The following is a 24,936-nucleotide window of genomic DNA, read 5'->3' as shown; positions in this document are numbered from 1 at the left end:
TGCCTATACTTGCACTGCAACCCATCACCACACTGTTATGCCTTGCTCATGCCCCATATCCTGTTCCACACCAGTCCCACAAATACAAAGCTTTAGACTACTGTAGATAATCAACTTCCAAAGGAACCGAATTGTTCTAGTTTGCTAGCTGCCGGAATGCAACACACCAGAAACAGATTGGCTTTTAATAAAAGGGGATTTATTTTGTTAGTTCTTAAGAGGAAAGGCAGCTAACTTGCAACTGATATTCGTTCTTACACGGGAAGGCACGGGGTGATCTCTGCTGGCCTTCTCTCCAGGCCTCTGGGTTCCAACAACTTTCCCTGGGGTGATTTCTTTCTGCATCTCCAAAGGCCTGGGCTGAGCTGTGAGTGCTGAGATGAGGTATGCTGTGCTGCTTGGGCTGTGCTACATTGAGCTCTCTCATTTAAGCCCCAGCCAGTTAAATCAAACATCATTCATTGCAGCAGGTACCCCTCCTAGATGACTGCAGATGTAATCAGCAACAGATGAGCTTCATTTAGCATTGGCTCATGTCTACAACAACAGAAGTAGGCACCTTCACCTGGCCAAATTGACACCTCAACCTAACTACCACCTGTATCAAGATATTTACATGCCTCAAAGATAACAGAAGATCAGTAAGCATAACAAGATGCAAACAGATAGAGCCCAGCCTAATGACCAAGTTAAAACACTGGAGGAGACGCAGACTTTGAAACAACTAATTACAGATTTCATGTAACTCTACTAAATAAAATCAGTTGGTTGGCTAATGACATAAAGGAGATCAAGAAGACATGAGAAGAGCATAAAAATGAATTTGAAAGAGTAAATAGAAAATTAGCAGATATCACAGAGATTATAGATACTGTAGACCCAATCCAAACTGTACTAGAGACACACAACAGTAAATTTGAAGAGGCAGAAGAAGGAATAAGTGAACTAGAGGACAGCCCAATTGATTTCAAATACACAAAAGAGCAAATGACAAAAAAAATAAGGAAAATTTTGAATTGGATCTCAGGAAATTGATGGACACAGCAAAGCACACAAATATAAGAATCATTGGTGTCCCAGAAGGAGAAGAGAAGAATAAAGGGCTAGGAAGATTAGTGGAGGATATTATGGGGGGAAACTTCCCAGCCCTCATAAAAAATATAAATGTGCAAATCAAAGAAGCCTAATAAAAAATTCCAAATAGAATAAATCCAAATAGGCCTACTCGAAGATAATATACTAATCAGATTGTCATATGTTGAAGAGAAGCACAAAATCCTGAAAACAGCTAGAAAAAAACAATCTACTACATACAAGGGAAACCACATAAGACTGAGTTTGGGCTATTCAATTGGCACTATGAAGGCGAGAAGGCAATGGTATCCTGAAAGAGAGAGACTTACTGCCAAGAATTCGGTATCCAACCAAATTGTCCTCTGAAAGTGAGGGACTCACTGATTAACAATAGAAATATAATTAGTTCTTGCAAGAATTACTTCAAAGATATGATTCATATACAAAGAGTGTTTAAGTCCAGGGTACAGGGGGAAAGCTGCTATTGCATGCTATGGGCTGTGTTCAAAAGGAAAATATCACCACCGCCACAGCAATAGCAGAGGTAAATAATGGGGGGAGGGGCAAGAGTTAAGAGGAGGTTTAGATTTCCTGTTTGGCGAGGGTGTGTCTATTGGTTTTCTTTCTCTTAGGAGCAATGAAATTATCCAAAATTGAGAAGGTTAATGGACTGTGGACTTTGGGCATAATACATGATGCCTGATGAATGCAGGTGACTGAAAGATGCAGACTGAGAAGTAGATTGGCAATGGATGTTGTATACTTAAGAATGAAGGTTGTGCTGCTACAAAAAGTGAAGTCATAAGGCATGCAACAATGTCAACATGTGGGACATTTGGTGAGGTAAAATAAGCCAGAAACAAAAGAATAACAGTGGTGTGGTCTTTAGAAAATGCTTATAAGAAAACAGGGGCCTAGATTGTAAACTTTTGTAGATGACACATTAAGTTCTGAGTGGTAATTATTATTTCTGAATCTCAAGAGGCTGTTTTATATATATATAAGCTGACATTTAGAGATTAGGAATGAAGCTGATCAGGTTAGGGTTAAAGTAATTCAGAACACAGAGGTAAGTAAGGAAGACAGTGTCTGTATTTTAGAATCACACATACTGTCTAAGACCAAAGGAAGAAAGGTTTATTTGGTCTGGAACTGAAATTTTCTGTGGCGCATAATCTCACTTAATCTATCTGTATAGCTCACTTGAACAATTGATACACAGGGACCCCAGAATAAGAATGAGGTCTTCTAATACCGTATAGATTAATTTAATACCTGGATTCATCCTAGAGTATATCAACCAAATAATAAAAAAGTATTGGCAAAGTTCTTTGAGGGATAGGAGAAAGAATATGAAACTATTAAACCTTACCGTCAGGGAATCCCCTGATACTGTGTCAAACTTTAGGGACACCCAAGTCAATAGGCCATGCCCTCGATCCTGGGCTCACTCTTCTGAAGCTTATATAGGTAGCAGAGAAGTTTAGACTACCTATAGCTATGCCTAAGAGTTACTTCTGGATGACCTCTTTTGTTGCTCAGATGTGGCTTCACTCTCTCTAAGCCCAACTGTGCAAGTGAAATCATTGTCCCCCTATGTGGGACATGACATCCAAGGATGAAAGTCTCCCTGGCGACATGGAAGATGACTACCAGGGATGAATCCAGCCCTGGTACCATGGGATCAACAATTCCATCCTGACCAAAAGGGGGAAAAGAAGTGTAACTAATAAAGTATCAGTGGCAGAGATAATTCAAATAGAGTCGAGAGGCTACTCTGGAGGTTGCTGTTATGCAAACTTCAGTTAGAACTTGCTACCTACCATAACCTGCCAACCCCCAACCAGGACCATTCCAACCAATCCTGAAGAATACCTAGGGCAATATATAAGATTCTACAAGCTTTCTATGCACTAATGTAACTTTCCAAAAACTTACAACCTCCATATGGGTCCCTGACCAGATAAGTCCTGAAACCTAGAGAGCCCAGCCTCTCCTGAACATCAGTAGTTCATCTCCCTACCCCATATTAGTGACAGACCCTTCCAACATGAAAAAGTTAGAATGGCCATAGCCCGAACACCCCTGAAGAGAGGGATAGAAACATCAGAGGTGATGTTGGAGTTATACAGAGGAGATATGATTTAACAAATGAATATGAATGCTGACTTATTAAATTGATATCTCTTTTAGTCCCCAGTATTTTAGAGCAGCTAGAAGTAAAAACTTAAAATTATGAAATTGTAACCCATGTCAAACTCTGACATATCTTCTAGAACTAATTGAGTGGAAATTTGTTTCTTTTTTGTATATATGTTATTTTTCACACAGAAAAAGGTAAAAAAAAGTCGATTGCGATAAAAATTATTTAAGCCTTCTAGCCTCCTGTATTCTGGAGCAGCTAGGAGGAAACATCTAAGATGAGCATATGATAGCCCATGACAGACTCTGATATCTGTCTTGTAACTACTTGTTGAAGAGTGCTTTGAAAACTTTTGCTTTTTTATTTCTTTGCTTTGTATATATGTTATACTATACAATAAAAAAGTTTTAAAAAAAGGTGAAGGAAAGATTAAAATTTTCAGACAAACAAATGCTGAAAGAATATATCAATAAGAGATCGCCCCTACAAGAAATGCTAAAGGGAGTTCTGCCAGCTAAAAAGAAAAAGGACAAGAGAGAGCAGTCTAGAGAAGGACAGAGAATGATAGAGAAAGAGGGAGAGCATATGTAGATTTGACAGATAAGTACAAAGGATAAGATCATGGGTTCAAGAAATGCCTTTACAGTAATAACTTGAATGTTAATGCACTAAATTTACCAATTAAAATATACACATTGGCAGAATAGGTTAAGAAATATAATCCAGTCATGTGCTGCTTACAAGAGACTCATCTTAGATACAAAGATACAAATATATTGAAAGTGAAAGGATGGAAAAATACATTCCATGTAAGCTACAACCAAGATAAAGTAGGAGTAGCTATGCTAATATCAGACAGAATGGACTTTAAATGTAAAGACGTTACAAGAGACAAAGGATGAGAGCATATATTAATAAAAGGGCCAATTCATCAAGAAGATGTAACAATCACAAATGTCAATGCTCCCAGTCTAGGAGCAAATATTGGCAAAACTGGAGGGGACGATAGACATTTCAACAATAATAGTAGGAGATGTATTCATTAGTAGGAGACTATTATTCATTCATTTCAACTATAATAGTAGGAGACTCTCCTCTATAGATAGTTGATAGGAGAAGATAGGATTTAACAAATGAATATGAGTGCTGAATTAGTATATTGATATTTCTTTTAATCTCCAGTATCTCAGAGCAGCTAGAAATGAAAATCTAAAATTTTGAAATGGAAAGAAAAAAGAGAAGGAAGAATGTAATAGAGTAGATAGTATTTAACAAATGAAAAAAAGAGAGAGAGAAGGAAATGTATAATAGAGAAGATAGGATTTAACAAATGAAAAAGCAAAGTATAGGCAAACCTCCTTGAGGGATGGGAGAAAAAATATGGGACTATTTACATTTTACCTCTAGGGAAACCCCTTATACAGTATCAAACATTAGGGACACCCAAATCTGTAGGCCAAGCACTTGATCTTGAGGCTTGCTCCTGTGAAGCTTACATAGGTAGCGGAGCTTAGTCTACCTATAGATATGCCTACCAGTTACTTCTGGAGGACCTCTTTTGCTGCTCAGATGTGGCCTCCTTCTCTAAGCCCAACTCTGCAAGTGGAATCATTGCCCTCCCCCACTACATGGGGCATGACATCCAGGGGTGAAAGTCTCCCTGGTGTCATGGGACACAGCTCGCAGGGATGAGTCTGGCCCTGGCACCATGGGGATCCACAATGCCATCCTGACTAAAAGGGTGAAAAGAAATGTAATAAATAAGGTATCAGTGGCTGAGAGAGTTCAAATAGAGTTGAGTGGCTACTCTTGAGGTCACTCTTATGCAAGCTTCAGTTAGACATTCCTAAGTATCATAGCTTGCCAAAACCCCAACCAAAACCATTCCTGCGAGTCCTAAAGAACACCTAGGGTGTTATGTAAGATTCTACAAAGTTTCCGTGCACAAGGGTAACTTTCTCGAAACCTACAACCAGATGGGTCCCTGGGCCGAGATAAGTTCTGAAATGCAGAGGGGTCAGCCTCTCCAGACCATCATCTGTTTCCATCTCAGTATCCCGTATTATCAACAGCCCCTTCTAATATGAAAGAGTTAGAATGGGAATAGTCCAAATACCTCTAAAGAGTGGGAGAAAGATCAAAGGTGATGGTAGAGTTATACAGAGAAGATAGAGTTTAACAAATGCTTATGATTGCTGAATCATTATATTGTCTTTTCTTTTTGTGTCTGATATCAAAAATAGAGAAAAATAGGAACTTAAAATTTGGAATCGTAACCCATACCAAACTCTGAAATTTGTTCTAAAACTAATTGTTGCAATGTGCTTCAAAATGTATTGCTTTTTTTGTATGCTATTTTTCATAAAAAAGGAAAAAAAAAGTTGATTGTGATGGTAAACGCTCAGCTATATGGTACTACTGTGAACCATTGATTGTACATTTTGAATATATGGTATGTGAATATATAATATATTTCAATAAAAAATTTTAAAATGGGATACATATTTAAAATGATGCCTTAGCCATTACAAAGAATGACATTATTATTGTACAACATTGATTTATTTGTTTCATAGGTGATATAAATTAGACAGAAAAGGACAAATATTTTATGATTTCATATATTTGAAATAGCTAGCATAAACACATTCACAAAAATAGAAAGTAGATTAGAGGTTACCAGGGCCTGAGGGGAAGAAGGATTGGGAGTTATTGTTTAAAGGGTAAGAAAGTTTCTGTTTTTGGGTGGTGAGAAACGTTTTAGTTATGGAAAATGATAGTTATGGTAATATGACATTATAATGCTACTGAATCATACACTTAAAATGTCAAATTTTATGTTATATTTGCGTCTGTTACCACAATAATAAGATTAATGATACAAGTTAAGATTTTTTTATGGTAGAATCAGGCAGAATATATTATGGTATTAGTAGAAGCTTCCATTAAATATTGATAAACATAAAATATAAGTTTAAAATTATTTTATATAATATCTAGTTCTATTTTTAAGTTATAATTGAATTGTAATTTTTTTTCAGGATTTTTAAAAAGTCGAGATCGTGCCTATACAAAATTCTACACCCTTTTATCCAAAACACAGATTTTTATTCGTTTCATTGAAGAGTGTAGTTTTGTAAGTGATAAAGATACTGGATTTGCATTTTTTGATGACTGCATAGAAAAGGTAAAATTTGGTCCTATATACCACTGTTAAGGAAAAATTTTAGCAGTTTGGCTTTCCAGTATAATCGTCATTTTATTATCAGCCCCAAATGAGACAGGCTATGTTGGGAGGTGGCAGGGTTCATGTATGTTACTGATTCTGGGCTATAGCATCCGTTTCGAAACTTTGTATCATCTAATTGCTACCATACATAGCTCACTGTTCTCTTTGAATCTCACTTTACTTCTGTAACCATTCAGTACCAAGAACATTTCATTGAACCCTCCAAGTCTTATATTTTTATTTAAATTAATAAGATAGAAACTCATAGTTCATTTTTTTTTAAAGTTCATTTTCATGGGTAGTAGAATTTCTATGTGCTTTTTTGTTTTGTCATTTCAGATACGTTTACTTATATGTTTGCTGTGTCCTGATTTGAACATATGTTGTTTTAAAACTTTATTTACCTTTACCCATGTTAAGGAAGTATTGACGATGATGACTGACATTTTTTTTTTCATTTTTAATGGGTTTTTATTTTTTCTAAGTGGATTTTGGGTCCAATTGTTTATGTAAACAATATGTTTTAAGAAATTTGAGATTGTATCCAAAGAAAGCTAGAATATTATGCTATTTTAATTTTTATGCACTGTTAATGATTTGTATGCCATAGAAGACTTTAGTAATTTTAATTTTCTTCCATTCTATCAGGGTGATCAAGAATCACAGGGCTATTATTAAAACTCCTCAAATTTTTTTGTATTTATGAAATTGATATTCCAACTACCTTCTGCTTAGATGGAAAGCTTAGAAAATGTCAGTAGCTAATGCAGTGGTTTAATAATAATGAATATGATTTGAGATCATCAGATTCCCTTTGCGATTGGCCATATTTTGTTTGTGAAAAGAGGAAAATAACAAATCAAAACAAGTTTTCTGTCCTGATGATCATGAGAGAAATATGCTTTAGCCTAATGGCATGGCCCAAAAATATTTTGTGAAATGTTTGCTTCTGCCTTGTACTAAAAAAGACTAGGTTTGTGTTTTTTTATTTTGTGTTTTTTTAATCAGAATTTGATCTCTTAAATTCACAGTGGACATTTTTACAGAGAATCTCTTCTCTTTTTCTAGTTGTTTCCTGATAAAAGCACAGAGAAAACAGATAAGGTAATTTTTTCTTAGATTTATGTGTTGAGATTTCAGAATTGCATTTTGTTTACATGCAAATTAATTAGAGATAATAACTATTTTCAGGTTGATTTTGATTCAGCAGAAGATACCAAATTGATAGAACTAGATGATTCACAGAAAAGTGAGCACACTGTATTCATAATGCCACCAGAGCCACCTCCTGATATTGGAGAGGAACTTTCACCAAAGTACAGGTAGCACGAATTTTTTTTAAAGAGCTGTTTAGGTATGGCTTTGATTATTTTATTTTCTATCTTTTGTGATTATTAATCATTTGTGTAGTCATTTTCAACATGTATTCAGCAAATGAATGGAGAGGAGGAATATTTTATGGAAATGCCACCAGGTATAACTAGAATTGGATAGCCTCGTTGGAAAGGAATTCAGATATATATCATTATTCACCTAAAAGATTAATCCCATATCAATCTTTTAAAAATAACCAGTTCTGAAGAAGAAAAATATTTTGTGAACCCTACTCCCTCCCTTTCAAGGTGTTGTGGTTAATATAAAGACTGAAATCCTTTATGAGTTACTAAGTTATCAGAGTAAATGTAAAAGTAGAAGACCAGGAATTGTTCATTATTAAAATAAATGTGAAGAATAGGATTTGGATGGAAATCTTTTAAGAATTAAAGTGGATTTGATTGTTTTTTATTACTATAACTACAATGATATCCAATTTAATAAATGAAATAAAATTTAAAAACTAAAATCTTAACATTTTAGTTCAGTTGCTTAATGTCTATTAACAATCAAATGTGTGCTTCCTCTCTTTTTATGCATAAGTATTTGTTATCCTTAAATATGAGTTGATCTTGTACATACTCTTTGTAACCTCTGTTTTCCCTTATTGACTTGAAAATTTCCAAGCCATTAAATAGTCACAAAGATATTCATAAATATCAGAAATTTATGCAAGAATTCTTAGTTAGAAAATTCAGAAATAACCTTAAAATGTCCAAAAATAAGGGATTGCTTAAATTGTGGTATATCCCTAAAATAAAATTATGGGATTTTTTTCCCCCTTTAAATGCTACCGCAAGGTAATTTGTACAAAGTATATTATTATACATTCATATAAAATATTTAATATATGGATTTTGTTGAAAAGATTAACATCTTGTGAAATAAGATATCAAGATTTTCTGTTTAGAGGGATTGGTTAAAAATAACAAATAGGGTTGGAGAGCCAGTTTCCCACATGGTAATTTATGTATCTTATAACTATTTCATCTTAAATTGGGGGGGGGGGAATTTCTTATAAGGTTTTGTGGGGAGTGATATTGGATACTCTTTGAAGTTTATAAATATTTACCAAACTATTGAAATAATATGAAGAGTTATTGTATTTTCAATCAGCAGTTGTATTTTTGCTTTTTTATTTTAGTTACAAATACTTTCCAAGATTGGATCTTAAGCTTTTTGATGGACCACAGGAGCTGAAACTTTGTTTTAGTAGACACCCTACTGGGAATAGTATTACAAACAGCCCAGCTCTCATGGCTAAGAGAACTAAACAGGTCAGATACTCTTTGTCTAATGCATGTTAACTTAAAATGTAGGATGTGTATATGTGATATTCAGTTCATAGGTTAGAGTTATTACCTATAATTTTGAAGACCTACTATGGTTATTATTAAATTAAACTTGATTACTTGCAGTACTACCTATAATACTGAGACTGAAGTTTTTGAAGGCATATTTTTGTACTTTAAGAGAACCAAATATTGGGAACCATCTATACTTTTTTTATAAACAGTTTTATTGAGGTATGACTCACATACCATACATTTCACCTAAAGTGTACAGTTTCGCATCTTTTAGCATGTTCACAGAATCGTACATGCATCACCACAGTCAATTTTAGAAATTTTTCTCATCCAAAAAGAAACCTTGCTTCTATCTTACTGCTGTGTAATATTCCGTCGTATGTATATACCACAGCTTGTTTAGTTTGTTTTGACTATCAAACTATTAGTTAGTAAGATCCACAGACTTTCTCAGACCATCTTGCCTTAAAGAAATAGGACTTTTTAAGAAATCACTCAGTGAAGGAATTAACACAGACTGTGGCTAGAGAGGGTATAGTGGAAACCTTGACAGGTAATAGCCTAAGGCATCTTAAACTTTTGTAGAAGAGTGAGAGGAATATCTCTTTTCAGAAATGATACTGAAGAACTCATAAGGTATAAATAATTAAATTGGGGTTTATGGTTTTAGACATCCTTTCATCCATCAAGCATATGACTGCTTGTATGTGAAGGGTACCTTGTTAACCATTATTTTATAAAAATAACAATGATATTTGCCCTCAAGGAATATCTAGTCTTATTAGGAGACATGTGTGTGCCAACAAATAGTTCTAGTAAAGTCCAGAGTACTGCTATTGGTGTGTATTTAAGGAACCATGTAATACTGAATATAAGAAGCCACTCAAAAAAGTAAAAATAAGATATTTGATTTAAGTCAAATTTTATATATTAAATTCTTCTCTCCTTTTTCCTTCTCACTTCTTCTCCAACCCTAAAGAATTTTAATAAATACCTTAATATCTTATTTTATTCTCTTTGTAGGAGATAAAAACAGCTCATAAATTGGCCAAGAGATGTTATACAAATCCACCACAATGGGCCAAGTGTCTGTTCAGTCATTGTTACAGCTTATGGTTTATTTGTCTCCCAGCCTATGTTAGATTTTCTCATCCTAAGGTCAGAGCACTTCAGCAGGCATACGATGTGCTTATTAAGATGAGGAAAACAGAGGTGGATCCACTGGACGAGGCAAGTATAAAATAGAGTCACCATTACTAAGATGAATTTATTTTTGTATCTTGAAGAAAATTTAGGTCTCACTTACTTTAAAGTGACCTTAAACGTTTTTCATTAAGAAAGGTGAAGTTCTTATTCTGTTTCAATGGAGCTCATGTATATTGTTTATTTTTAAATATGTTTATTTTAAAACTACTTTAGAATGAGACAGACACCTCCTTACTTAGACCTGATATTTATTTACCCTTGATAAATAGAGAATACTAGTGGCTTAGTTTTATTCTTTTTTTTTACTTGGGCAGGCACTGGGAATCGAACCCGGGTCCTCAGGCATGGCAGGCAAGCATTCTTACCTGCTGAGCCACCGTGGCCCACCCTTAGTTTTATTCTTAATATAACTTTATTAGGGAGCAGATGGGAAGTATGCATTTAGTAAGTGGCTGTACACTTAGGACTTGTGTCCTAGGGTGAGTCACACAACCCAGTGTGTTTCAGATTCTGAAAATATAGATCAGAGCCTCTCAACTTTGGTACTATTGACTTTTTGTTTCACATAGGTCTTTTCTGTGGTGACCTGTCCTGTGCATTGTAGGCTGTTTAGAAGCATTCCTGGCCTGTGTACTCAATACCAGCAGCAATCACTAGCAATGACAGTCAAAAACGTCTCCAGATATTTCCATATGTCCCCCCAGGGCGGGCGGGGGGGGGGCAAAACTGCCCTCCATCAAGAACCACAGATTTAAATAATAAGTACCATTCTCATGATTTTAATATGAGGGTTGTCGGGTAATTCAGCTAAGTGCCTTGGATAATGCCTGGCTCATAGCAAGCACTCAGTGCATGTGGTTCCAAGCATTTTGCATGTATTATATCTCTTAAGCCTCAGAACCATTCTAAGAGATAGTGATATTGCCCAGTTAACAGTTGAGAAACTGATGCTGTTATTTAGCCTTTCTCTTTGCTAATTTTCTCTTTAAAAATTATTTTAAGTTTTAAGATAACAACCAATAATATTTGGAACCAGATTAGAACTTAAAGTGAAGTTGACATAAATAAAAACCCAGAGTAATGGATGTCTGAGACAGGGAATAGGGAGAACACAGGGATAGAAAGGAAGTGGGTCGCAGAGGGGCATGTGGCTTCAGCAATAATTGTAATTTTTTTAACTTTTTTTAATTGTGAAATGTAATATATATACAAAAAAGCACTAAATTTCCAAATGCGTTTTAACAAGTAGTTACAGAACAAGTGTAATTTTTTATTTTTTAAAAGCAAAAAGATCATAAACTAAAACAGAATATACAAATACTGAGATCTGGTAATGCTTGTGGACATACTAGAACTGTAGTTTCTGTATATTATAAAAGCTTCTAAAATAAAAAGATAAAGTTAGAAAACAGGTATTAAAATATCCATTCTCATATTTTGATTCATTTTCTCTCATCTGATGTTTATAAAGATTTTGGAAATTAAACACACTTGATCAGAGAATCAGTATTTTATGCAGCATATATTTTAGTGTTTAAAAAAGTGTACCTTCTTTCTAGTTCTGATAGTTAATTTTTAAATTTAAGGTGTGTTTTAGCTTTGTGTAAAGCATAATGAAGTATATTTTTAAATGTTTTAAATTGTGCTTTATAAGAACAAACACTAACTTTTTTTACTGTATTTTAAATTCAAAGAGCAATATTAAAGTTGCTTTGAGAAATTATAAGTTCATAAGACATCACAAATTACCTTAAAAGTATTTTTCTGGGCCACGGTGGCTCAGCAGGTAAGAGTGCTTGCCTGCCATGCCCGAGGACCCGGGTTCGGTTCCCGGTGCCTGCCCATGTAAAAAAAAAAAAGAAGGTATTTTTCTTCTATAATTATTAGTTATCTGGCAAGTCTCTGATATAAATAATTGCATACTCTTATAACATGCAGCAATTATGATTTGTAAGATAAAAAAATTTTTCAGACTATATTCCCAGTAAAGGACATGAATGACATCAGGTCTGAAATTTGGAAGTTAATTTATTGTATTCCTATTTCTAACAAGTTATTTTGACAGATTTATAGTCTCTTGAAATAATTACATCTCTACAAATTGGAAGAAGTAAATATTTACTTTAAAACAATGCATATTTGCTAGACATATTTGATGCACTTAATCTGCTAATAGATTATACTTAGAATAGCATGTTAAAGTTTTCACAGTATTTTCATACGCATTACTTCCTTTGGTATTCCCAACAATTCTTTGAGGCAATTTATGTAGTAACCATATTTTACAAAGAAAGAAATTTGAAACTTAGATGAAATGACGCTAACATAAGGCTGCCTGGTAAGTAAGTAGATTCTGATTTTTAGGTCTATATTGCATTAGAACCCACTGTTTCATTCATAAGCTTAATGTTTTAATTTGGCAGTCTTTGTAATCTACGTGTAATGTGTAAAAGTGGTAATTACTTAGATTTAAAAATAAAACTCTTAGAAGTCCTAGAAATAAATTACATATACTAAATTGAAATTAAAATGCCTAATGCATTTTGCTTTAATACTATTTATTGGATTTTTCACAAAAATGAAATACTCGTGTCAGGCCTATTTTTACATTGTCTCATCAGCCTATTCAAACAGATATTATTGTATATTGCTGTATAACAAACTACTCCAAAATTTAGCAGTTTAAAACAACCATCTATTAAATCTTATCATTTTATGTGCAAAGAATCCAGGAAGGATTCCTGGTGATTTTTCTGCTGCACATCATATCAACTAGAATCACTTGGTTGTAATCAGTTGCTAGCAGGTCTGGTCTGGAGGTTCCAAAAATACCTTATCTTAACTCAAAAGATGGCCAGGCCTCTTGGCAGGGTTGGAAGGAAGGCTGGACTCAGTTGGGTTCCTCTCCTTCCATGTAGTGTCAGGACATCTCCATATGATACTTGGATGTCTTCCATGATAGCTTAGAGTTCAAAAAGGAACTGTTTCAAGACACAGGAAATAGAATCTGCCAGTTTCTTAAGGCCTGAGCCAGGAAACTGGCACATGCCACTTCTGCTGATTCAAGGGGAAAAGTACCAAAGACTTTGGCCATCTTTCATCTACCACAGATATCTAAAATATTATAGGCAACAGAACGCTTCAGTTGAAAATTATATACCTGGCCTTATTATTTCTTTAGTCTACCTGCCTAACTCTTACGCAGGTAAACATGGAAAGTTATAGGAAACACTTTGTAACTGCAGAACTCATCAGTTTGGATGGCTTTGAAAATTCAGAGAAATTGCACTTTGACATAGAAAATTATTTTCTCTTTCATGACTCACAAACTTTTAGAGTTAAATAGGACTTTAAAGATATTTTAGTACATCTTCAACTTCTAAAGCTGGGATTTCATGTAGAAAGTTTGTAGTATATGGGTTCTTGTGTATGAATTAGCTCTAATTATTTAAAGTGTGTTTTATGTTGAGTTTATTTCTGCCTTCTTGTGGCTTCTTTGGAATGGCACAAACTGTTTACTCCTGTTATGACAGTACTTCAGAGTTGAAGAACCCTCATGTGTCTCACTTTTCTTTATCCCTTAATATATCTGCCTAGTTCCTGCAGATCCTAATTTATGTCATTTTCTAACATTTCTTTACCCTAGTCTTTTATATAGTTGTACTTCTCCTGAGTTACATTCTCCCATTTCTAGCTTCATAATACAGATCTGCCTTTTCAAAAACTCTTTTCCAATTTAATTTCTTGTTTTCTTGAATAAAATGCCACTTCTCAAATCTTTTCACTTTTTCCTTTAATAGAAAAAGCTATTTGGCTTTGTTAACCAATTCTATCATAAGGAGCACATTTTAAAAACCCCAAGAAGAGTATCTTCTCTATGTAAATTTCCTTATTCTCAAATTAAGCTGCAGTACACTGTGGCTGCCCTGTCACTTTTCATATAAACTCGCCTCTTTTCCAAGAATCCTTGAGATTACAGTTTCATTCTGCCTAATTTATAACCTCTACTAATATGGAAGATTTTAACCTCTAGAATTTTCTAATTGACTTGCCCTTTTAGGATCAAATCTAGCCTGCTTCATGAGACACAAGTCCTCAGAAAAGCCTTTACTAGTAATATTACAGAATATTAAACTTTCTTCTTCTCATTCTTTTTTAAGATACAGGTTTACAGAATTGTTTTTGTTATACAGGCATCCTAATAAATGCTGTTTTTAATACCTTTGGCCTAGACTATGAAACTTAGTGATTGAGCAAGAACTATTTTAATTATACTTGATTTTAAAATGAATTCCTTCTTAAATTATGGGCTGTAACAGTCATTCTCTTTGTGAGGACTCAGTTCCTCAAACAAACAGGACATGTGGCCATCGGTCTTATGTAAAATAGTTAATAATGCTGTTATTTTCATTAATGAATAGTTGTACAAATACTTAATGAGACTCTCAGACTAGAACAAAGAAGAAACAAGTGCTTAGCAATTATGAGAAGAATTGATTAAAATAAAAAAATCTCTACATGTTACAGAGAAACTATTATGCTAATTTCTGATGTTATTTTTTGTTAGGTATGCTATCGAGTAGTAATGCAGCTTTGTGGACTTTGGGGCCATCCTGTTTTAGCAGTAAGAGTCTTATTTGAAATGAAAACTGCTAAGATAAAGCCAAATGCTATTACATATGGTTATTATAATAAGGTAAGTAAGTTTGAAATTAGGCGGTATATCCTGTTTATTAGGAATAGTATTTTTACCTTTTATTATTCCTGATAGTTCTCTGGAGGAGGTTTTGGAATTGTAAATGTACATACATGCATCTATACAGTCACATAATATGTGTGTAGGTATTCGTTATATCAAATTTTCCAAATACACATTATTTTTACCTTTAGGTAGTTTTGGAGAGTCCGTGGCCTAGCAGTAACCGCAGTGGTATCTTCTTATGGACGAAGGTACGAAATGTGGTGCGTGGCTTGGCACAATTTAGGCAACCGCTTAAAAAAACTGTGCAAAAGTCACAAGTCTCCTCAATATCAGGTAATATATGTGATTGAAAAGATAATTTCTTGCTGAATTGTAGCTTTATAGATACATGAACTTTTAACTTTGATAAAAGACTAAAATGAAATTCTGGTTGATATTTTCATACACAGCTGTAGACAGAGATTACCTGTTCCAAAACTATTTTTGTAGGGTTTTTCCCCCAGCAATTTAGAAAATGTTCTGCAACTCTAAATGAACTGTGGATCATTCATTTTTAGTTTCAGAGATTATCAGTGCTTGAGTTATTGAACTGTTGTTATCCTTATCTTTAGCTCCTCAGAATGCCACAGGTGGAAGTGATGGGGACACACTGAGCCATGGTAGCGTGGATAGTTCTAATGATGCTAACATTGGGGAGCACACGGTCTTCGTCAGAGATTTAATCAGGCTTGATTCTACTGATAATCACTCTAGCACAGGTACTAAAATCTAGATTTTACTAACCTTGTACTTACCTTCATGTTAAGTCTTTCCTTATGTTTAAAGTTCTTCCCCTACTTTGATGAGTTTATTTGATAGAAATACTTTGAAAATACTCTATATTAAGGGAAGAATTTACACCTCTGACTGCAGATCACTGTTCGTTATTTCATGTAGTGCTTGTGCACAGCATTCTAACTTTGGAGTGCTGTACACAAGGTTCTAGTGTGATGCTTCTTAAACAGCACTACTGTACATTTATTTATTAATTTATGGAAGTGCATGATATAATTGTTTTGAACATTAACACAATTTGCAAATCTTTTTTTCATTAAATGGAAAATATATCTAAAGGCTTTGAGATTATGAATATTAAAAAGAGAAGAAAATGTCACATTCCCCATGATAAAAGCTATTCTGTTTGCTTAGCTATTAATTTAAATCAGATGTTTTAAGATCCAAGAAGCTATTAAAACTATGGGCATCACCCTCTGTCCTTGAAAGTTAGAAATAAGCATAATTAAAGCAAATTGGGCAGATATATGTGTGTCCCACGTTCTTCTTCTTGATTTGTTTTTTTTTGTTGTTTTGCTGGGTTTTTTGCTTTTTTTTTGGTTAATATCTCAAGCTTTTCTTTAAAAAGAATTCTGAGCCTGATTCCTGTGCTTCATCTGATGAACTTGTCTCAATTACTGAAGTTTCCTTTTCTCTGCTCTTTGTTGCTATGCTTTTTGCTCTGTGCTGTTTCTTGGTGCTGCACTTGTCCTTGGCTGTCATGGTGTGGGGTGCAGACAGACTTGTTTGACGTGAAGCCATGGATACACGTGTGCATTAATTCTACCCTTGAATGTTAACTACTTCAGGTAATTTCCCATTTATTAGGTTAAATTTTGCAGACATGCAAGGGTGGGGGAGAGATCTTCTCTATTTTTAAGTATTGTTATAAGTGGAAAACAATTACAATTTTTTGGCTTTTCTATAAATTCTACCAAAAATATCCAACCAACAATTTATGATCAGTTTGCAAAGCATAGTGTTACCATATTTGAAAATATATTGTGCCTTGCTGTAATTCTTATTTTGAGATTCATTTGCAAAGCATCATTGTGTTAAATAGTATGATGGGCATTACTGAATTCATTGTTCCATAAGGAGCTGTTAAGATGGTTTTTGCTTTCTAAAACTGGATGGTTAAATTCTTACAAATTACCTTCCAATAATTACAGGAGCACATATAAATCATTAAAATTCAGCTATAAGTCACAATCTTGTTTGTAAATTAACTTTCTTTCAACAAATAAGACTTTCTATTAGACTTTCATTTTAAAGCTACTTTATTTTACAGATGAACCCTTTACTCCTCTATTTTTGCCCTAATTTTAATAGAAGAAATGGGTTTTATTTATGAAAAACCAATAAAATAATTTTTGGGGTATGAAACCAGTTCACCAGGGGTAATAATGATAATGATGGTAATAATAGATGAATACTCTCCTTATTCCTCTAGCTTTTTAACTTGTCTCATTATAGAGGCAAATCTTCAGTGGGGAAAAATATCCTCCTGATGATCCTAGTAATTGGTATAAAGATTCCAGTAGTTAGGGAAGAACCTTCAGATCCCTCTTTCTTATATTACTTTTGAGCTGCATTTCAAATGGCTGAAGCCCACGTGCTGAATTTACAGTGATTGTGTATCTCTCTAGGGTTTCTGGTGATGCTATTGGATGATTTGGAGACTTCCAGGCCAGATGCTTGAGTTGTTCTTTTCATTAATGATTGTCTCACAGAATCTTTCTACTTGGCACCTGATACTGAGTCACTTAGCCTGTTGTGGGTATATCTGGACTAATCAGTTTATCCACTTCCCAACCCAGTATTCATTTCATAGCACTATATTGTTCTACCAGACTTCCTTTAGGGAAGTGGGGGCATTGCAAAAGTGGCTGAAGTTATTCTAAAGAGCAGTTGATTTTTTTAGAGGTCTGGTTCTTTTGTTAATGGTAAGCCTAAAGTTTGAGTGGCAGTTGTGGAAATTGGGAAGTATAACATAGTTTATTTTATGTATCTTTCTTTGATTCTGTAGTAACTGGTCTCAGTTTTCTGTCTTAAATTATAGAGCTTTAAAGCCAAACACACTTTTAAAAAACTTTTTGAAATATTTTCAAATGCATAGAAAAGTTACAAGAATAGGACAGAGAAACTTTGAATATCATTTGTCCAGATACCCTCATTTTTAGTTTGTTGTATTTGCTTTTTTATTTATCTTTATGTAAATATACACATTATTTATTTTATATCATTTGGAAATAGGTTATATGCAACATGATATTTCAGTAATATTTTCTGTTACATAATCATAGTGTAGTTATCAAATTTAGGAAAACATTGATATGCTACCTGTTTTTGCATGGCCAGGGACTGGAAATCGAACCTGGGGCTCCAGCATGGCAGGTGAGAACTCTACCACTGAGCCACTGTAGCCCACTCTATTATTGCTACTTTTTATATTTTGTTTATTTTTTTCCCATGTTCTTTGTAGTGATCTGCACCCTCTCTTTATTCTCCTTTAACCTGGCATAGTTCTTCATCCTTTCTTTGTCTTTTATGACCTTGACCTATGAAGAATTCAATACAGATAATTTGTAGGATGTTCCTTAGTTTGGGTTTGTCCATTTCCTTGTGATTAGATTAGGTTACAAATCCAAGGTTATACTAGTTAAGCATTGTATCCTCAAATTATCACATACCACAGGCACACAGTGTCTGTGTGCCACTCATTGGTGATGTTGATTTTGATCATCTGGTCACAGCAATTCTCTGCTTTCTGTATGTATAGTTATTGTTTATCCACAGTGTCTGTGTGCCACTCATTGGTGATGTTGATTTTGATCATCTGGTCACAGCAATTCTCTGCTTTCTGTATGTATAGTTACTATTTATCCCCTTGCAGGTAATAAGCAGTCTGTAAAAATATCCTCCTCATCATCATATTTTCTCTTTGATATTGACCATCCATTGGCAATTCTTGCCTCAACCAATGTTTACTGTGATGGTTCTAAACTGGCAATGTCACCAACTTCATCACTCCTTCCATGTTTATAAGATGGCATTGTACTGTATGGAAGAATTTCCCTTCTCCATTTTTTTTTCTTATTTATCTATTTATTTATTATCAGTAGGGACTTATGAATCCCTGTTTTATTAAATGGGTTATAAGCCATTACTGTCATTATTTATTTTGATCTTCAAATTCTCCCATCAATGGAAACTCCTGTAAATGGATTCCTGTGTCCATTAGACATACTTTCATCGCGTTTTTTAACAATGATTCCTTTTTGGCAAAACAGAATGATCCTGGCCTATCTTGTACCTTCCCTGTCTGAGCTCTGGATCAGCCATTTCTTCAAGTATCCCAGTTTCATTTTATTGGGGAGTAGATGTTAGAAAGTAAGATCTGACTCTAGAGAAGCTCATTATTATCAGGGTTATTGCGTCTAGACTCTTTTGAGCAGACAGAGCTAGAAATACATCTATGTTTTGTTGTGTGTGTGTAGAATACATCTATTTCTAGTCCAATCCCACAAAGATCTTTTTGCCTTCTTTTCCATTTTTAAAAGTACCTCTCCTCTTCCTCAGTAAGAATCCTTCCTCTTAAAAACATCTTGACATTTATACTTGTTTAGAGCTTCAGTACACATAAAATCATTTCCATACTCATTCCCCTGTGAGGAACAAACCTAAGGAATTCAGGCTTTGATTATATATCTCCATGCTTAGAATATTTACTCAAAATACTGTATTCAGAAGTTACTTGGATTTAGTTTCCCCACCTCTAATATGATTATATTATTCATATGAAATACAGAGTGGTTCCTTTGTTTCTATTTGCATTTAATTTTAGTCTCCCCACATTTTTGTTGATTTAGTTTTTTAAATATGTAGAAGTTAAGATGTTTCCAAAAATAAAAACCATTAAAAAAAGCCGTACTTAGAGAAGTTTCCTCCCTCTCTTATCCATTACATCTCTTTTCACCCACCCTTTGTAGGTAATTAATTTTACTGTCTTCTGGCTTATCATTTTTGTGTTTCTTTTTGCAAAATAAGTAGATATGTGTGTGTTTTATTTCCTTTTTCTTACACAAAAGGTAGCATACTATGGATAACCCCCCAGAAGAAATTTTTCAAAATTTCTTGTCCAGATCTCTTAATTTATAGATGAGGAAATTGAGGTTCAGTCCTTCGAAATGTGTAATGCTCTGTAGTCTTTGATGTTCCTGTTTCTCCTATTCTTTGCTTTTTATCATTGTTTTAAAACCTCTGCGTGCTTTGTGAGCTTTCTTGTGTTCCATTTTTCTAAGTTTGTGGCGTAGGTCAATTGAATTTTCTTTTGATAATTTATATGGATTTTAAATGTATGAAAATGTTTATATGTAAGCCTTCATTGCTTTTTACAGGTGGTCAGTCTGACCAAGGCTATGGGTCTAAGGATGAACTTATAAAGGATGATGCAGAGATTCATGTGCCTGAAGAACAAGTAGCAAGAGAACTGATAACTAAATCAAAAATGCAAACAAAAGGTTAAGTACTGGATGTTTACTAACTTTACTTAGAAAATTACATGTATCAATTCCAAGCTTATGTTATTTAATAATTTTGGTTATAATTTTCAGAAATGTAAGGTCTGGCTTATTCAAGATACCATATACTAGTATATAAGATAGACTTTAATAGTCCCTGAATTTTAGAATCTAAGATCCTCTAGAGACTCTGTATGTCATCCCTTCATTTTGTGGTAAACTCTAACTCATTGTAGTATTTATTTATATAGCTGCTTTTTTGACAGAACCAGGACCAAACTTTGAGCCATCCAATTTATATTCCATTGCTTCTTTTAATTTAGAACACTTTTACTAGAAGTTATCCAAATATCTAAGTGAATATTTTTTATTGGTAAGTTAAAGATAGTATGCATGGTTTTACAGGTTTTTTATAGGACTCATTGAGGTTACTTTGTAGTAGTAATCATCTTTTGAAAATACAGAGGGATATTTTGGCTTCATGGTAATAAGAGATCCTTTCTAGTCTCTTCACAAAAGTATACTTTCTTTGTCATTTGAGTTTAACAGAAGCAGGCCCCTCTCCTAGTTGCAAGTAATAAGAAGTATAATTGAAGGCTAAAGCCTTAATTGAGTTACCCAAGAATGCTCAAGTGAGGATTTTTTAATGCTAAATGAAGTGCTTATTTCAGTCAATACTTGCAACATTTATGGCATTAAGGAAACCAGACATGATAAAGCAGTATAAAATAGGCATGTGTTCGCCCCTCTGGAGAAAAAATACATAAAATATACCAGTAAATTTCTGTTGCATATTGGCAAAAGCAGTAGTGGTAACATCTAAATATTTTTTCTCCAGAGTTGTATGATGTCTCTGCTATTGTGACAAAACACTCACAATCCAGTCCCGAGCCATGGTGTCCTACTGAACCTCTCGCATGGGGCAGTAGTATAGTAAAAGTTCCATCTGGTATATTCGATGTAAACAGCAGGAAAAGTAGCACTGGTAAGTCTGCATATTAGTTATTAAATATTTAAAATACATCTCTACAGTTATATATGAGTCTTTAATGACTTTCAATTGTTGATTTAATGTACTGGACATACTAAAGAGTTTAAATTCATAATTGAGGTAAAGCAAACATTAAACTTATTGGTATCTAAATGTATTTTTTTTTATTAAACATTTTATTTTGTGACAATTGTAGCATCACATGAAGTTGTTAGAAATAATAATGATCTCTTGTACCTTTTACCCAATTTCTCACAGTGGTAACACCTGTGTAACTGCAGTACAATATCACAGCTAGGAGATTAATATGGAAGTAGGTAGATGCAGAACATTCTCATCATAGCAAGGATCCCTGATGTTGCCTTTTTATACCCATACCCACCCCCTCTACCTCCTTTAGCCCTGACAGCCACTAATCTGTTTTCTGTTTCTACAGTTTCTCAATTCAAGAATGTTATATAAATGGAATCTGACAGTATGTAACCTTTTGGGATAGGCCTTTTTCACTCAGCATAATTCAATGGAGATTCATCTGCATTGTTATATGTACCAAGTGTTTGTTCCTTTTTACGGCTGAGTAATATTTCATCAACTAAATGTACTACAGTTTAACATCAGCAGTTGAAGAATACCTGGGTTGTTACTGACAGCATAAAGCTCTATAAACATTCCTGTATAGGCTTTGTGTGAACATAAATTTTCATTTATTTGGAATAAATGCCTGGGAGTGCAATTGCTGAGTAGTATGGTAGTTGCATATATGTTTAGTTTATTAAGAAATTGTCAAATTGTTTTCCAGACAATTTGGAAAATTGTCTGTTTTTCCAAACAGACAATTTTCTGTTTCATGTGACATTCTCATCAGCAATATATGATTCACTTTTTCTGCATGCTCCCCAGCATATGGTGCTGCCATTCTGTTAGGTGTATAATGATATTTCATTGTGGTTTTAATTTCCTTTCCCTAATAGCTGATCATGTTGAACATCTTTTCAGGTGCTTATTTGCCATCTGTATATCCTCTTTGGTGAAATGTCTCTTCAGGTCTTTGACCCATTTTCTTTCTTTATTTTAATTGTTTTTTATTGATGTGTTGTATATAGTCACATGTATTTTTAAAAGGGAAGTATTTAGGGTATTTCGGTTATTATTTGGCATACCTTTACTGTTTTCAGTTTAGTCCTTTTTTTATTGTAGATAATGTAGGAAGATTTTCAGGGTCTCCTATGATGAGACAGGCAGTGATATGATTCAACTCCAGGAAAGTGTATGTGGCAGGGTAGTTTCTATCACTGAAGGGAAATAGAAGAAAAAGACTCACATCACTTTTGCTCTATGCAAATAAACAGCAAGTCTTTAATTGTAGCTTCATTGTTATAGGTACCCTGAGTCACCTTTTTTTAATAAACTTTTGTTCTTGAAATAATTTCCAAGTTGCAGGATAGTTGCAAAATTATTACAAAAACTATACAGAGAATTTTAAACTTGTCCCCCACCTAGATACACAGATCCACCCCTTTTTAACATTTTCCCACAATTGCTGTATCACTCCCTGTCTATCTCTTCATGTTTCTAATTTCTAAACATTTGAGAGCAGGTCCTGTACATCATTCTCCTTGAACACTGTTCTAGTTTTCTAGCTGCCGGAATGCAATACATCAGAAACGGAATGGCTTTTAAAAGGGGTAATTTAATGAGTTGCTAGTTTATAGTTCTAAGGCTGAGGAGATGTCTCAATAAGACAAGTCTATAGAAATGTCCAATTTAAGGCATCCGAGGAAAGATACCTTGGTTCAAGAAGGCCAGTGACGTTCAACGTTTCTCTCTCATCTGGAAGGGCATATGGCAACCATGGCGTCATTTTGCTAGCTTCTCCTGCTTCCTGTTTAATGAAGCTCCCTGGGAGGCATTTCCCTTCTTCATCTCCAGGGCCACTGGCTGGTGGACTTCAGCTTCTTCTCATGGCTATGTCGTTCTGCTCTGCTCTCTCTGAATCTCTCATTCTCCAAAATATTTCCTCTTTTATAGGACTCCAATAAACCAATCAAGACCCACCCAAGTGGGTGGAGACATGTCGTCCCCTAATCCAGATTAACAACCACTCTTGAGTAAATCCCATCATCCAGGAAGAGAATCTGATTACAGTTTCAAACATACAGTATTGAATAGAGATTATTCTACCTTTACGAAATATTTTTTTTATTAATTAAAAAAAATTAACTAACACAACATTTAGAAATCATTCCATTCTACATATGCAATAAGTAATTCTTAATATCATCACATAGATGTATGATCTCATTTCTTAGTACATATGCATCGATTTAGAAAAAGAAATAGCAAGACAACAGAAAAAGAAATAAAATGATAATATAGAGAAAAAATAAAATACAAAAATATATAAGAAAAACAACAAAACTATAGCTCAGATGCAGTTTTATTCAGTGTTTTAACATAATTACATTACAATTAGGTGGTATTGTGCTGTCCATTTTTTTTTTTTTTTTTTTTTTTTTTTTAGAAATCATACCATTCTACATATGCAATCAGTAATTCTTAACATCATCACATAGATGCATGATCATCGTTTCTTAGTACATTTGCATCGGTTTAGAAGAACTAGCAATATAACCGAAAAAGATATAGAATGTTAATATAGAGAAAAAAAATAAAAGTAATAATAGTAAGAACAAAACAAAACAAAACAAAACAAAAACCTATAGCTCAGATGCAGCTTCATTCAGTGTTTTAACATGATTACTTTACAATTAGGTATTATTGTGCTGTCCATTTTTGAGTTTTTGTATCTAGTCCTATTGCACAGTCTGTATCCCATCAGCTCCAATTACCCATTATCTTACCCTGCTTCTAACTCCTGCTGAACTCTGTTACCAATAACATATTCCAAGTTTATTCTCGAGTGTCAATTCACATCATTGGGACCATACAGTATTTGTCTTTTAGTTTTTGGCTAGACTCACTCAGCATAATGTTCTCTAGGTCCATCCATGTTATTACATGGTTCATAAGTTTATCCTGCGTTAAAGCTGCATAATATTCCATCGTATGTATATACCACAGTTTGTTTAGCCACTCGTCTGTTGATGGACATTTTGGCTGTTTCCATCTCTTTGCAATTGTAAATAACGCTGCTATAAACATTGGTGTGCAAATGTCCGTTTGAGTTTTTACCCTTAATTCCTTTGAGTAGATACCCAGCAATGGTATTGCTGGGTCGTATGGCAATTCTATATTCAGCTTTTTGAGGAACCGCCAAACTGCCTTCTACAGTGGTTGCACCATTTGACATTCCCACCAACAGTGGATAAGTGTGCCTCTTTCTCCGCATCCTCTCCAGCACTTGTCATTTTCTGTTTTGTTGATAATGGCCATTCTGGTGGGTGTGAGATGATATCTCATTGTGGTTTTGATTTGCATTTCTCTAATGGCCAGGGACATTGAGCATCTCTTCATGTGCCTTTTGGCCATTTGTATTTCCTCTTCTGGTAGGTGTCTGTTCAAGTCTTTTTCCCATTTTGTAATTGGGTTGGCTGTCTTTTTGTTGTTGAGTTGA

The 24,936-nt window shown here is 34.2% G+C and overlaps 1 protein-coding gene across 3 annotated transcripts in view; it reads left to right on the top strand.

Moving 5' to 3' along the window:
- Positions 1 to 24,936, top strand: part of DENND4C (DENN domain containing 4C) — a 158,375-nt gene that overhangs the window by 92,234 nt on the left and 41,205 nt on the right. For 2 of the 3 annotated variants that reach the window (XM_077148069.1, XM_077148070.1), the window contains exons 13-22: positions 6,259 to 6,404; positions 7,515 to 7,550; positions 7,638 to 7,768; positions 8,965 to 9,097; positions 10,151 to 10,357; positions 14,901 to 15,029; positions 15,224 to 15,368; positions 15,647 to 15,793; positions 20,249 to 20,371; positions 21,210 to 21,356. In XM_077148069.1, the coding sequence (XP_077004184.1) occupies positions 6,259 to 6,404; positions 7,515 to 7,550; positions 7,638 to 7,768; positions 8,965 to 9,097; positions 10,151 to 10,357; positions 14,901 to 15,029; positions 15,224 to 15,368; positions 15,647 to 15,793; positions 20,249 to 20,371; positions 21,210 to 21,356 (1,344 nt within the window). The remainder of the gene's footprint in view (positions 1 to 6,258; positions 6,405 to 7,514; positions 7,551 to 7,637; positions 7,769 to 8,964; positions 9,098 to 10,150; positions 10,358 to 14,900; positions 15,030 to 15,223; positions 15,369 to 15,646; positions 15,794 to 20,248; positions 20,372 to 21,209; positions 21,357 to 24,936) is intronic. The other variant, XM_077148071.1, reaches the window with a different exon arrangement.

This window comes from Tamandua tetradactyla, chromosome 2, assembly GCF_023851605.1.
Source record: "Tamandua tetradactyla isolate mTamTet1 chromosome 2, mTamTet1.pri, whole genome shotgun sequence".
NCBI classification, from domain to species: Eukaryota; Metazoa; Chordata; class Mammalia; order Pilosa; family Myrmecophagidae; genus Tamandua; species Tamandua tetradactyla.
Note: the sequence above shows the minus strand (reverse complement) of the source record. Positions and strands in the feature narration are given on the sequence as shown.